The sequence below is a fragment of the Biomphalaria glabrata genome, chromosome 5 (genome assembly GCF_947242115.1).
Source record: "Biomphalaria glabrata chromosome 5, xgBioGlab47.1, whole genome shotgun sequence".
NCBI classification, from domain to species: Eukaryota; Metazoa; Mollusca; class Gastropoda; family Planorbidae; genus Biomphalaria; species Biomphalaria glabrata.
Window position 1 is genome coordinate 17,131,223 of NC_074715.1, and position 16,103 is coordinate 17,147,325.

At 30.9% G+C, this 16,103-nt stretch overlaps 1 protein-coding gene across 5 annotated transcripts in view; it reads right to left on the minus strand.

Moving 5' to 3' along the window:
• LOC106064372 (lipoxygenase homology domain-containing protein 1-like) overlaps window positions 1-16,103 on the minus strand; it is a 50,810-nt gene that overhangs the window by 15,585 nt on the left and 19,122 nt on the right. For all 5 annotated transcript variants that reach the window (XM_056029829.1, XM_056029832.1, XM_056029828.1 and 2 more), the window contains 24 exons: window positions 15,757-15,889; window positions 15,479-15,633; window positions 14,397-14,560; window positions 14,182-14,264; window positions 12,048-12,217; window positions 11,504-11,590; window positions 10,424-10,556; window positions 9,813-9,967; window positions 8,940-9,156; window positions 8,008-8,052; window positions 7,217-7,464; window positions 6,919-7,051; window positions 6,464-6,703; window positions 5,131-5,256; window positions 4,712-4,786; window positions 4,004-4,158; window positions 3,798-3,884; window positions 2,916-3,048; window positions 2,180-2,334; window positions 1,390-1,553; window positions 1,146-1,252; window positions 857-1,038; window positions 268-360; window positions 26-152 (listed from right to left, as the gene is read on the minus strand). In XM_056029829.1, coding sequence (XP_055885804.1) covers window positions 26-152; window positions 268-360; window positions 857-1,038; window positions 1,146-1,252; window positions 1,390-1,553; window positions 2,180-2,334; window positions 2,916-3,048; window positions 3,798-3,884; window positions 4,004-4,158; window positions 4,712-4,786; window positions 5,131-5,256; window positions 6,464-6,703; window positions 6,919-7,051; window positions 7,217-7,464; window positions 8,008-8,052; window positions 8,940-9,156; window positions 9,813-9,967; window positions 10,424-10,556; window positions 11,504-11,590; window positions 12,048-12,217; window positions 14,182-14,264; window positions 14,397-14,560; window positions 15,479-15,633; window positions 15,757-15,889 — 3,367 coding nt within the window. The remainder of the gene's footprint in view (window positions 1-25; window positions 153-267; window positions 361-856; window positions 1,039-1,145; window positions 1,253-1,389; window positions 1,554-2,179; window positions 2,335-2,915; window positions 3,049-3,797; window positions 3,885-4,003; window positions 4,159-4,711; window positions 4,787-5,130; window positions 5,257-6,463; window positions 6,704-6,918; window positions 7,052-7,216; window positions 7,465-8,007; window positions 8,053-8,939; window positions 9,157-9,812; window positions 9,968-10,423; window positions 10,557-11,503; window positions 11,591-12,047; window positions 12,218-14,181; window positions 14,265-14,396; window positions 14,561-15,478; window positions 15,634-15,756; window positions 15,890-16,103) is intronic.

A 16,103-nucleotide genomic window follows, 5' to 3' on the forward strand; every position in this document is an offset into this window, starting at 1 on the left:
TAATTAAGCTTAAAGAAAAAATTACCTGGAGGCACTTTTGACCCTGGTCGAACAACTGGTCTTTCTTTTATTAAATCTCCATTTAATTCACCCACACACTCAGAGAAGTCAAACCTGAGTTTCTCTCTGTTAGTCTCATCTTCTAACACAATCTGTAGACATATGAATAATGACAAACAAGAAAATGAACAAGAATTTCTTTAAAACATTATGTTGTGAATTGAGTGTTAAAATAATATATCAAAGCTTTGAATGTGAATGACATACCTCTTCTATCACCCATGCAGAACTTCTGCTGTTTTCACGGCCATAAGTTACTCGCAATTTTACAATCTCTCCAATATCTCTAAATTTCAGGCCCTAAATAATGTCAACAATATTATTATTTTTATTAATATAGTAATAAATGTATGGCAAGCACTCAATGAAAGGAATATCATGTGTTTATTCACAGTCACAAAACACACAGACATGGACTTCAGCTATCAATACACAAAGTGTTTTGTATTTAGTTCCACCAGCCCTTTCCTACCCAAATCTTAATACAAACCACTGACACACTTTCCAACGTTGCTCCAGGTCCATAATCTAGTTCACTGGTATCACGAAGGAGGGCTCTTAGTTTTGTACAGCTAAGACTCCTACTTCTTGCTTATTATTTCAGGCCTACCTAAACAGTGCTTCTTCCTTCTACCAACATGTCATCTATCACTTGTGTTGAATGGTGTGCTATTGTGCACCATAAGTGTAAGCAGAGTTATAACAATAATTTTGTCACTAAAAGCTAAACAAATATAAACAAAATTTTAAGCAAAATGAGACAAAAAAGCTGGAAATAAATAAAATTTTAAGGCACCTTTAAAGTAAATATCTGACCAAAAGAAAATTGCATTTTTCCTTCCCCAAGTTCTAGTGGTCCAGTTACTCCATTTGTTCCACAGACAGTTAGAAAAATCTGGCTTACAGCTTGAAATGAAGATTTACTGACATCTAATTTTTCAATGGATGCTATTTTTACATGACATGTCCAAACGCCATCTGTGTAAATAGTATGTATTTCATACAGTAAATATTTTAATTCATCCTATACAAAAACATTTAGTGTCAATATCAGTATAATAAGCATTACAATTATGTTGAATTACGTGAAGCAAATCTTGCAGATGGGCCAATGACATCTTTTAGCTCAACATTTCCTAAAGCTACAAACTCTCTTGATGTTTGTCGATCATCAACTCCAGTGTCTAGCCATCTAGAAAATATTTTAAGAAAACAAAATAAAAAACAAATTAAGAAAAAAAAAAGAAATTAGCTTGATTATACCAAAATAGCTTTACTAAAACCACAATGGTAGATATTTGTAGATTTGAAACTTTTGTTGAAACTAACCTGTTACATGCAAATATGGTTTCTGTCATCTCCCCATTCTGTCCAGTTGCCAGAACAGATATTTGTTGACAATGCCACCCATGGCCACGCCCATGCTCACCATGGCCTACAAATATTTTATTTATCTTTCCAACATCTAAAAGATTTCTCACAAACACATCTGTCTAGATTGACATGAGGAAAAACAATTTTAACTTTTTTGTTTGCTGCCAGTAATAAGATTTTTATATATTTTGATTTATCTTTTTGTATATTGTCTACAATTAAAATTTCTGTTCAAATATTCAAACAGCAACATTCAGTATTTAAAAAAAAAGGTGGGAGCACTGCTGAGGAAAATATTTTCACAATTTCTGCTGTTTCATTATTTCACCTCCTGCTCAAGAGTGCCTATACTTAAAATTTTTGGAAACAGAAAATTGCATGTCGAAAAAAAAAATGTTCTGAGAATCAATAATTAGAAATTATCATAAACATGTATTAGAATAGAAACCATTAAATATGGTTTCACTGTTAGCCTAAATTTCTTTTAGCTTTTTGCTAGAAAAAAGTGTCACACCCATCTTTCTATAAAGATTCTGACCACAGCACTAATTGTAGAATAGTCTATTTACTGCTAGTCAAATGTTTTTATTGGTTCTGTCACTATCCTAAATCTTTTATAGCTTGGTAAATTTTTCAGCTATATGTTGACATGCATTTAATGAATATTTAAGAACTTTATTTTATAGTTGTCTCAAGCAATGTTAAAAGAATGTTTAAAAATCCACAAGTAATTGAAAAAAAATACCTGTCCTCTTCTAAACAAGACTTTATTACTGAGAGATTTAGTCAGAAGTTGCTGTCCAGAATCCCCCCACTGGCCAATCAACATCAGGCTTATTTCAGCATCGGTCTCAGCACAAGGCAAATCACCAGTGGTAACACTGATTTTGTAACTAACAGCTGGGAAGGTGATCAATGTAAAATCAGAGTTTAATCATTTGAAATCTTTTTATTTATTTATTTTGTAATTTTTAAACTGTAGCATTGGCAGAAAACTGACAAATCAAAACAAGTTATAATAAAAATATTATCACAGCGCCTTTAGCCGGCATTTTGTTTGTTAACAGCACTCTATAAATTAAATTAAATTATTATTATAAGAATTAGAAACTAATTTCCTGGTTAAACTGTTCAATAGATTATGACAAGAACAATAACCAATCACACTATTGTCTGTCAGGGACCCTAATAGTTAAAACAATTTCATGATTAAATCAATAAGCCATCTAAAAAGTAACATCATTATAGGTCATCAACAGTTGAAGTATAGAATATGTAACAGTATTCTAGTTAGCCTACACATTAACCAACCATTTTTACATTTCTTAGCTGATGTTAGTCCCCCATCCCCAAAATTTAAAATTAACAGCTGAAGATTTAAATTCCTTGATACAATAATATAAATTTACTAGGATACAAGTCAAGCATAAGACGTTTTGCTTAACAGTCTAGTACTATCCACAAAATGTTAATCTACTTACGCAACAAAGGATTAAGGTCAGGTCTAACAGCAGCTAACTCCACTGTACCATTTTGATTTTCTTCTGACACCTGGACCCAGTTATTGTGTTCAAAGTTGAATTCTTGTTTAGTATCTGAATCTTTTAATTTTATCTAAATGAAAAATGTTTTATTTTTAATAAGATCTAAAGACAAAAGAAACACAATCTATTATGTAAGAAAATTGAGGACTAAAAATGCTTATATAAATAAGGGAATATTTTCTAATCTAATGAATGCATAAAAAGTAAAAGTAAAGTGCCCCTTTCAGACCTAGCAATCTATAGGACAGATGATGTAAAGGTCATCTGTTTCTATGGCCTATTGGTTAACAAGGGCGTCAAGTGGCCAGCACAATAACCACTCACTTTTACTTTGCCCAACTTAAGTTAGGTACCCATTTGAGTTGGGTGAATTCAGGGACCTCCTAAAAATTCTGGAATTAATAATCCCAGTCTTCATAGAGATTCACAACCAGGACCTCTGGTTCAGAAACTAATCAATTTACCACTCAATCACCATTCCCCCCTAATGAATGCATAATAAACTAAATAGTTAACAAAAATATTCTATGTGTTATTTACCATGCTAGATACATGTTATATTTGGACTTAGAGAAAGTACAAAAATATGTTAGCTGATATATATATATATCGTTAGCTGATCCATACTCTGAACTAAATTTTTAAAATTCAAAACAACTTCCTGGCTCTAAATAAATTTTTGAGGAGTAAATTTTTTAAGGCAATGATGAGAAAGAAAATAAATAATGCATAAGATTCAGTGTACTTCGGGTAAAACAAGTATAATTTAGTATTATTATAATTTAATCAACACTGTACATTATGTATTAAATAACATACCCTTTCCAGAAACCAGGATGACTGGTTTTGTTTAGTAGCAAATGCAAGTCTTATTTTGAACAGGTCACCAATATTCATTGTTTCAATCTAAAGATTATGAAAACAAATCAGCTACTCACATTTGTTTTGTTACTTTAGCTATAAAAGATTAAAACAAATTTAGTAAATAAAAACTCATTGACTAATTGTTATTTTAATGTTGTCACCTTCATATGAACTAAGGAGCCAGCATACAGTTCTTTGTTTTTGTTCAGTATTATTGGAGTTGATGGTCCTGTTGTTCCATACAGAACCAGAGATATGACATTCATTGTTCCTGCACCATCTTGATTCCCTGTCCATATCCACAAATCCCACAAGCCTGAAATAGTAGAAACACCAACTTTCAGACTTACTAGCCCTGTTGAGAATTAGAACTTGATAACTGTGAACCAATTCCAAGTGTTAATGAGCCTGTTGTCTAATACTTAAAGATGGAACTTTAAATAAAAAAACAATTCTAATGTAAACAAGTTTATTTTGTTGCTTCCTAATCAGAATTGACTGAGAATTGAAGAAAATTGTAAATATAAATACTGAGAGCTAAGGGGAGTATCTATAGAGTCTTGAAAATAATAAATAATCATCTAACAACTACAGCTAAACCAAAAACTGTATTATTTCTTTTTTATTGTCTCCGCTCTCCTGTAACAATAAAAATAATGGAAGAATTTTCATAAATTTTGAACTGGATAGGAAACTAGATGTTATTAGGGTACTGAACTTAGAATATTTGAAGCAATTGCAGGCATAATTGATTCAGCAAAGTTCAAATAAGTGGAAGTACATTATTCAATTCATAAATGATTATAAAATAACTAACATGAATGACATTTTCATCTTAATTTCAAAACAATTGTTCAATATTAAGATACCTTTACTCTCTGGTATAGAATGCCCCAACAAAGTATTATCAATACCACTCGGCAAAAAAGCAGCCATGCTTGTATCTGTGGCAATAAACAAAACAGTTTAAATTACCATATTAAAGGACATATCAGACTTCCACCATTAAATGTATTGTGTCCCTATCAATATAAATTAACTTCAATGTATTTAATTCCTATTTATAATAGGGCTACATAACCATCAAGAGCATAATATTGAAATTTTTATTTTTTAAGTTAAGCACTTAGCAAATTTTCTTTCTTGCTGCTATGCTTTACATCTTGTTTTTAACTTCCAATTTACAAATAATTTCTCAATAGTTGAAATGTTTGTTATTGCTTTTTTTAAAAATAAGTATTCTTTAATCTCAGTTTTGAGCATAACCTATATGTAGATATTCTATTACCTGTACAGGTTAAAACAACTGAAGTATTTTTTTCAGCATCCAGCCAGCAATTAGCAGTGAAGACAGAAGACGTCAGAGCTGATAAACTCTCCATAACCCTCACACTCTCTATGAACCATTTTTTGGCTATGTAAAAGTTAAAAGAAAAAATATGAAACAAATGTTTACATTATATGTACAGAATATACTCCTCTCAACAACAATATTTTGAAAGAAAATATTGATTACAAAAGTGTTTTAATAACCATTTATTGTGATAGTCTAAAACCTATTTCATCATCATCTGTCCCTTGACTTTTCTTGTAGGGGTCCTGTGACAGTTCCCTCCATTTTTCCTGGTCCACAGCTGTTCTAAGTAGGATATCAAGAGAAAGGCCAGTCCATTCTTTTACATTATCCAACCAGCTTTTCTTTGGATGACCCTTTCTTCATGCTCCCTCCACTGTACCTTGTATGATGACTTTAGACAGTGAGTCATGTCTTACAATATGACCAAACCAGCTCAGCTATTGTCTCTTCACAGTTTTGAGGAGTTCCTTCATCTTTTTCTAAAACCTATTTAAAAGACTTAATTTCCTGCAAGATTTTACTATAGGTATATGTCATAACTTTTTTTGAAGAGAAGTTTGGTCTTCCCAAATTAGATGATAAGCAAGTTCATGTTTTTATTTAAACAAGAAACAAAGTGTTGAATATATCCTAGGGTTTAAGGCTTTCAAACTCAACAAACTAACAAACAAACAATCCAGCAATCATTATTATCATAAATCACCTGTACAAATAAAATTATAACTTGACTGACATATAAAATGTAAAAATGTAAAGTACAGTGAAGATACTGACAATCGATAACTATCCATCATAGAATACTGAACATTGAACAATGACCCAGATAGCTAGCTCATAATCCCTTATATAGTACAGTAGAAATAATTTTCTGGATTGTTTACATCATTGTTAGTCTTTTCTTCTAGCTTCTTAATTTTCTTATATTGACCTTCTATCTTTCTCTAAATATTATTAAATCTGTGTTTGTTTACATTAATATCTTTCCAAGGTCTTTGAGATGATTCAATCTATAAAAAAAAACATTTTTTTCTTACATATACACAATGTGTCCTAATAACCTAGTCAGCCCTCCTCTTCAAACATGCCCATTATGACAAGCTCTCTCTCTCTTCTGTGACAGTATTCTAAGAACTTTTGATGGCATAACACTAGCTCAAAAAGGCACAGCAACCATCTTGTTAAGGATTAATGTGTTTAATACTGACAGGATAAAGATGAAGTTTAAATATAATGACAAATAAATAAACATGTAATAATCCTATACCTAATCCCCTTCCATCAAATCCCAGTCTCACATTCCTGAGCTGGCCCACACAGACAGCTTCCATCACGTACACATCTAGGATGCTGTCTTTCATTTGGTCAGTTGATGTGTTCAGTGAGCGGGACAGAATCTGCTGGCCAGTGTCTCCCTGTGAGCCAATCAAATTAATGGAGCACAAGCCACCATGAGCCCCAGAGTTTGGATGTCTGCCAGTCTGAATGAGGATAATGTACCTTAACACTGAAAAAGAAAGCAGAAATACATTACTTTTTTAAAAAATTGTACATAAAGATATATGATTTTCTCGCTACAAAGGCATAGCATATATCTTCTCTTTTGAAGATAGCATAAGACACACCCACATAAAACATAATGAAGTCCCATCAGATTGTCAAAATGAGCTGTTCTGCATTATTTTCTAGGTTAAATTATTTTTTTTTTTATATAAGACTTACATGGTGCAGGCATCCAGCCTGGACTTTCAATGGCGCACTCTCTGAAAATTTGACAATCTTCTTTATCTAGAGCCAGCCAACGATCAATGATGAATAAACAATGGTACCCAGTTTCAATATGTTTTATTAATATCTAGAAATTAGAAGTGGAATATATATACAACACATTGCAACATTATTATTAATTTGAATTCTAAAGTAGCATCAGACATAGATTTTAATGGATAGGATTTTAGAAAGGATTCTTATCTTAAAAATTCATTCATAACATTAAAACATATATTTTTTTCCAACATACCCAGTCAACATGCCAGGATGGATCAGATTTGTCATTTTCTGGCTGTAGTCTAATTTTAGTGATTTCCCCTATTTTACCAAGAGTGACATCAAACTCTGATTCTTTCCCCTGACTAAACAGATTTAAGCCACCATGCAAGGGCAATGGTTCAGAGTTATCTTTGGTTCCATAGACTTTGAGAATAACAAGAGCATTGCAGTCTGCACCATGAAAATCTGAAGTTCTGATTTTAATCCTCCATTTACCTCCTGTTAATATCAAGTTATTTAGTTAATTTTCAAGTATTATATTAACATGTATATTTTTATGATGACAAAATCAGTTTGGTGAAAGAAAAAAAAAGTCATGAAAAATAGAGAAAACAAGCCTGTTTGGACCTGTTTATAAAATGTATAACTACAATAATCCAAAATTAGTAATGAATAGTTTCATTTAGTTAAATGTGGAAAATGGAAAATTTTATATATAAAAAAATGCTTGTTGCCACCTAGTTCCCCATGTGATTGGTTTTATCAAATAATGTCATTGTTATAGGATCAAAAGCCATAAAAAATCTTATTTTATAAGCATAAAAAATAATCTCAGCTATTTAAATAAAAGATTTTATAAAAATTTAATGGACTAAACAAAATTATTAACAAGACAATGAAAAATAGCAAATCAATTATACTAAATTGCTAGATTGAAACAAAAATATTTTTTTCATGATGTTCCAGAAGACAGAAACACAGTATTTCTTTGAATTAAATCTTGCTTGCTTTACTAATCTAACTATAGAGCTATTCACTTACCACATTCTAATGGTACTGACTGAGGCTCTGTAATATTAAGTAGTCCTAAAAAATGTTTTAAAAAAAAACAACTTAAAAGTACACAATTACAAATATAATAAAATGACAAAGTGGCAGTCCTATATAATACATCACATATAAAATTGCCAAGAAATAGGTAATAGAAAAAATATTGCTGCCAGATTCACGTTGAAATTTCTACAACTTAAAAACAATTAAATTTAAAACTCATTAGATTCCATTAAAAAATAAAGTGTCCTCATTGTTTTGGTGCAACAGTTTCTGTCAATCCTTTAAAAGCATTTCCCTTTCATTCGAGTAGTGATATTAAGATTATGAAAATATATTATAGAGACTTCTGGGTCATCTACTATGATATAGGGTGCACTATAAATGAGTAAAGTCAGTTTGTTCAATAATGATTTCAATTTGAATGGTCTTAGATCTTTCAATAAATACATTTTTATTACTATGTATTAGGATATTTTTGTTAGATTTGCACATTGTTTATTATTTTATCTCTCGAGTTCCAGTGTTTAATTGTTTAAGCCTACCTTGCATTTAAGCAAAGTACTAATAAGCTACTCATTAACATTTTTTTTTTAATAACAAAATGAGAGGATACCATATGTAAAGATTAGACTTTCAAAAGATCCAAAATAGATTTCATCTATTTGTGAACAAGTTGCATCTATTTGTGAACAAGATGAATAGATCTCACACTGGCTCACAGTACAAGCAATAGAGGCTTTTTGCTATAAAGCCTCTAAAAATGCATTATTTCTAGTTAATAAATTAAAAAAAGCAAAATACAGACAGACAAAGTGAGTTGTTATATCTTTGTAAAAAAAAGAAAAATGAACACAATTAATTTCCTACCCATGTTAATGCAAATAATTTAAACTATTTAATAAAAATTTCTAAGAACTAACCCATTGTTCTAAGTAATCTTTCTGTATTCCCATCATCCTCTCCATCATCTAACCACCTGCCGCATGGAAGCACATATTTCTCTTTCTTGGGTGAACTTAAATCTGTAACTATCAGATGCTTCAGAAACCAACCTGACCCTTGACCTTTCCCATCATGCCCAACCACAACTGAATCAATAATTTTTAGGTCAACAGCTTTTAGAGTGAATATATCATCCTGAAATGGAACATATTTAAGATTTTAAGTTTTAAGATCAAATGTATATGCATATGTATATGCATTGCTATGTTTTGCCATCACTGTATTTTAAAATGTAACTATTTAATTTGTATGCTTACTAATAAAATATGCATCTTTTTGTTATTAAAAAAAAAAAACCCAATAAAGAGGCCATTAGCCCAAAAAAGAGGCAATGCCCAAAAAAGAGGCAAAGAAAAGAGGTAAAAGCCCAAGGATTCCTAGGATGTAAACAACTCGATAACTGAAGTCAAAAGCTAAAAAGCTGAGGTATCCTAAAAAAAAAAAAAAAAAAAAAAAAAAATCAAATGTATATTATTTATGACAGAATTTTTGACAGCTATACAAAAGTAAAATTTTCTGATAAAGTCTAAACTGAATTAGAGATTAAGTGTTTCTATGGTATACAAATAATAAAAATATGGAACAACTAGTGTTTCACTGTGTTAAATAAGTAATCAAACACTACTACAACATCCAGAGATTTTCTGCAATTTTCTAACTTAATAGCACTGCATCTTCTCTGCAACACTTGCTCATGAGTGAAAAAGTAGACAGGTTATGGATGCCAGGACACCACAGTGCTCTATTGGTAAAAGCTATTTGTCATTGTAGTTAAAAAAAAAATTACTTACTGTGCCTCGTTGGAATTTTCTTTTTTTAGTCTTTGATCTTTTCAGAAAACGTTTTCCTGAATCACCATTGGATCCATAGAGTAGAACATATACATTAGCATCAGTGTCAGCAGCCCAGTGATCTCCAGTGGTCACTTTAATTTCATATTTCTTCACTTTACAGGATAATAATTTAAAAAAATGATTTAAAAATAAAGTTACTTTTTACAAAATTCTGTTTTATAATTGCTTTTTCTTTTGTATCATTTGCATTTAATTAAATCTTACTATAAATTTTCTATCTGGTATTTTATTAAACTATATTTAAAACAGACTTTATGAAGGTCTGTGCAGCTTAAGTATGAACACATTTTTATTTTATAAGTTTAAAGGTACACTTTTTTATTAGATAATACATTTCTATGGTTAAACTGATTGCCGGGAAATGAAGCAACTATATAAAGAAAAAATCTGTCATTTCAAGCTACAATTTAAGCAAGCTGTTTCTAAACAAAAAAAATCATAGAAAACATTGCACTGCCATTACCAAATTGTTACAAGTTGATACAATCACTTTTTCCTAATTTTCAGTTGGATTAAAAAAATTATTTTCTTTCCTTTAATTAACCTACATGCAAATTTTTCTTGTCCATCAATAAGAACAGGTCTTTCAGCAGTAAAGTCTCCATCCTCTGTGTCATTAGCCAGCCAGCAATCAAATATGAACACATTCACTTCTTTTGTTGTCTTATTTAGAAGTTTAACCTTTGATCAAAGTTGGTTCAAACATTAAATTTAATACAATGTAGTGTAATGGTCATCTGTTTTTAGAGTAAACATAAAACCATTCATTTTAATCTCTACATCACATTTCTTACATAACTTTACAAAATAATCAATGAGTCTGTACACAATTTGTAAGAAAAGGAGAAGAAAAAAAGACAAACATTTTGAAATATTTTTGAGTTGTAAAATTGTATCATGTATTAAATTTTGGAGAAAAATAATGTCCCCTTTCAATTAAAATTATTTCAATGTAGCATCAAGTCATTATGAAGTTATGATGGTCTAACTAATAATTATTCAAAAGAATCTAATTATAAAACATTTTGAGTGAATTAAGAGGTTGTGATGGCTAAGTTGAGATTATTTAGTTTAATTAAAATCTCAAAGGAGAATGGGATATCTTTTTTGAATGATTTTTTATGAATGATTGAGTTCACCCAGCCATGTGAAGGTTATAGTATTAGCACTAAGCAATTTGTGACTGTAAAAAAAAATGTTATTTTTTCCTTTGAGACCTAGCAATTCATGCAGAATGTGATAGTAGCCATTTACATCACCAGCAACTATCAAGACTGTACTAGCTTCTCCAAAATAATCCTTCATAAGGGTTTCAACTCAAGATCTTAGGCTTGTAATCATAATTTGTAACACTTCATTATGCATACCACATTATCAATAATAATTTACTAATTGTATTATACACCTTAATAAATTGTGCTGGGAGGTATAAAGATTAATGTTTCAAACATCATAGAGGCTGTGAAGTAATAGTGTAGCAACTGTTCTTATTTTCATACAATATAATACTACTAATGTACTGATACACACTTAAGATATTACAATCAGTCTACACAGATTACAATTACGATGATAAACAATTTATGAACATACTCACTAGTAATCAAAGTACTACACTATAGACAGACCTCATTAAGATGCCAAGCCTTCCAGTCTGGCTTATCTTCTCTCGTTATCCTAATTTTATACACTTGTCCAATATCACCAGCAGACACCTAATAAGAGAATGTTCAATTTATTTTATTTAAATCAAAGATGAACTAAAAAAAACTGTGGTGTATTGAAATTATGGTTAATAAGAATCATTAGATAAATTTGTGAATGTACAGATTCACATCACTGGTCTATATAATATCAAAACAACTTCTGGGTCAGCAGTGAACATTTCAGAAACCAAAAAGCTTGCCTTAAATTTTGTAATACTTAATTCCTGACTCTATACACAACCACAATATAATATATATTATTTAAAATTGGGTAACATTCAATAATAATCCTTACACAAAGTACTTCTCAATTATACATTCTAGACTAATGGTTTAATATATATATATATATATATATATAATATATATATTGCAAAGAACCTATACACTACATCCACAGAGAAAAGCACCAAAGAAAAAATAATTCACTGACTCTTACAAGTTAAAAAAAAAATCTTATGGTCACCTGAAATTCATCATCCTTTCCTGGTTCAAACAATTTGGCAGTGCTGCTTGGTGCATGGAGATCTATATCTGGACTGCGACCTCTGTCACCATAAATAACCAGCACTGCTTTACCACCATTGGATGGTTGTGAGTCTTGGGCAGTCTTGACCCATAAAGTGAATTCTCCATCTTTAAAGGTAATTATCAAAAGTATTAAAAACAACAGAGACAACAGAGGCAGCATCAGAACAATTTTTTTAGAGCAATGAAGCAAAGTACTGGCATTTAAAAAAACAACTTCAAATCGTAGGACTCCCCTCATCTGATTATGATATTATCCCTGGTCTATCAGACCATGAGATCATAAAAATACACAGTCAGATAAAAGCAGTAGCCAATACAAAACCCAAAAGAAAAATCTTACTCTGGAATAAATGTAACCTAACACAACTACACCAAGCTGCATTAAACTTTCAACAAACATTCTTATTAGAAAAAGACATTAACCAACCAAATAAAGCTTCTGGACCTGATGGTATTCCAGCTAGAGTACTCAAAGAACTAAGTAATGAGCTAGCCCCAGTGTTCAAAATACTCTTTCAGGCTTCACTTAACCAGGGCAGAGTACCAAAGGACTGGAAAGAAGCTAATGTCACCCCCCCCCATTTAAAAAAGGAGAAAAATCTGACCCAGGAAACTACAGACCAGTATCACTTACCAGCATCACATGTAAAATCCTAGAACACATAATATGTAGCAACATCATAAACCACTTAGACAAACATAATGTCCTCACACCATACCAACATGGCTTTAGGAAATATAGATCATGTGAAACACAACTAATAGGACTAATTGATGATTTTTCAAAAGGTTTAGATAATAGTGAACAAATAGATGCTATCTTACTAGATTTTTCTAAGGCTTTTGACAAAGTTCACCACCATAGTTTGCTTAAAAAAATTAAAATATTTCGGCATTAATGGTCCACTGCATCAGTGGATTAAAGACTTTCTGATAGGGAGAGAACAAACTGTAATAATAAATGGCTCTAAATCAACACCGATAACAGTAAACTCAGGTGTACCTCAAGGAACAGTCTTGGGTCCACTACTATTTTTAATTTACATAAATGATTTACCAAATTGCATTACTTCAGGAACAAAAGTCAGATTATTTGCAGACAATTGCATAATATATAGAACAATAAAAACAACACAAGACACAGATATTTTACAAAGAGAATTAGATGAATTACAGAAATGGGAATCAAATTGGAGCATGTCTTTCCACCCAGAAAAATGTCAGTTGTTAAGAGTAACAAAAAAACTAAAACAAATTAATTCCACTTATCTTATTCATGGCAAACCAGTAACACAGACTAAAAACGCAAAATACCTAGGTGTTATAATAAATGAAAAACTGTCATGGAATCCACATATTGATGAAACTACAAAAAAATCAAACAAAGCATTAGGATTTATTAAAAGAAATTTCTATAAATCAAATAAGAACATAAAACTAAAATGTTATTTAACCTTGGTTAGGCCAATAATAGAATATGCATCCTCTGTTTGGGACCCCTCAACTCAAGAAAACATTAAGAAACTAGAACAGACACAAAATAGAGCAGTGAGATTCATAACAAACGAATATTCACATTTGACTAGAGTAACACCTTTAGTAAAATCACTAAATTTAGAAAGCTTTCAGGACAGAAGGCTCAAAAGTAAAGTAGCAATAATACATAAAACACTGAACCATAATCTTCAAATACAAAAACAAAATTTAATAAAATACTCTGAAAGACACAAAGATAAAGGCACATTCCTCGTCCCATATGCTAGGACAAATTTGTACAAATACTCCTTCTTCCCTAGTGCTATTAGAGCATGGAATGGGTTGCCTGAGCTAGCCAGGAAAACCAGTGACTTGGCAGAATTTAAGTCATTGGTTAATATGCATGACTAAATGCATGATGCTAGGACGTAATCATCTTCTTTTTTGAAGTAACGTCTGTATTATATAAGATAAGATAAGATAAGATAAGAAGATCTCTGCATAAATATTTGTAAAGTAATAATGCCAAGTATTTAAAATGATTTCAAATGAAAAGATTACCATTATCTGCATAAATATGTTTAAATACTCACTTGATTTTATTATTGCTTTTGGACGCTGGCCAGGAAATAGTTGTCTTTCAGTAAGTCCATCATCCTGACCTGTATCAAGCCACCTAGAACATAAACTACAACTTTAACCAATAGCTGTTAATTTTCTTTGTTGAAATCCTCTCAGTACAAATACATTATAATAATTCAATATTTTACTTAATTTTTTTTACACAAAAAGTAATGTAACAGCTTACTTTTCACAAGGAAAAAATGTCTCCAATTGTTCATCATTGAAATCTGGTTCTTTGACAGCAACATATGACAAATGCCAACCAGCACCTGGCCGCTTCTCAGTGTGACCAATGATAACTGATTTAAGAGTTCCCAAAGTCACTGCCTCAATAGTAAAACTGTCAATCTGTTAATTAGATTGCTTAATGTCAATAAAAAGGATGGAAGAAAATCAACTCTGTATTTAACAGTTTTTGTCGGTAAAATCAGACAAACAAATAATCCATCTTTATTTTTTAGAAATTTTCTCAAGTTTGATAAACCATTAAGTTCAACAACCAACTTCTTCTCTCTGACTTACAACACATTTCTTAATTTATGTAATGCATAAAATAGTTATAGTGTGAACTATTTTGCAATCATAATTTAGTGTAAAATAAAAATAAATTGATATTGAAAAGGTAATCTGATAGAAAAAAAACATATTGACATGCATACTGACACAAATGACAACATAGACTATGCAAAGCAAATAGGCTGAATAAGGAAGAATGAAAATAGTGCATTAACTTGAGAAATTTCTAAAACTTAAGAAACAGAAGTGTTAAGACTATAAAAGAATATTGTATACATTTCTGTCCCATTGATAGAGTTATATCAGTAAGAAGAAGTCACTATCTTATAAAATTCCTCTGGAGAAGTCAACATTTAATTTTAGCAATGAAAAGGGAGATGGATGTAATAGTCAATTGACAAAGAAAACTATGCCTACAACAAAACAAGAAGATGATGCCTACAGTAAAACAAGGTGATGATATCTGCACACAAAATAAATGGATAAAAATGGCAATGTCTTAGATTCTGAGGAAAAGTGCAGTCTTTCACATGAAATGCAAACCTAGTTGCGACCTGCAATTTTTCCGCTTCATGCGTCTGATTTTACTGACAATACATACAAAATAAGTGGATGGTAGCTACACACAAAATAAATGTTCTTTAAGCAACATATTTGAAACCAAATTATTCTAGCATTGCTTACTAGTTCACAAAACCACTGGGTATGTTTATGTTTGAGAGACCATGAAGGACCCCAGAATTCACTGACCTTGCCTTGGGAAAACATTTTGCCTTCAGTTTGAGTGACAAACAATCTTCTTTTCCCAGTATCACCTCGTTCACCAAGAAGAGTTATAAAGATAGATGCTTCTGTATCAGCTCCAGTGATGTCTGAGGTGTGCACTTCAACAATATAAGTTATGACTGAAATTAATAAGAAATTAAATGAGCAAAATATTTACATTTTGAATTCCTGCCCAAATTTATGACAAATTTGTTTAAAAATGTAATTCAATTTTTATATTATTATAAATATTTTCGCTTAACCTGGAAGTGGAGGCTCCTCAAACCGTGCTGCTGGAAGTTCCCTCCAAACATCACAATCTTCTTTTTTTCTTGATATCCAGCGACTGACATCAAAATCTAATTCTTCTCCAGAATTAGGACTTTTTATTTTTATCTTAATAAAAAAATAGATGATTAGAGAATATAATTGCAAAAAAAACACATCAAGACACAACTTCAAATAGAGTCTGTTTTTATGAGTTAAATTCAGAATTTCCAGTTACTTCTAATTATGGTGTATTAGAAAGCAATAGTTTGTATTTTTATTATCTATGCATAAAATCTATTGCAACAGTGTTTCCCTATTTAGCAGCAGCACTTTCCTTAAC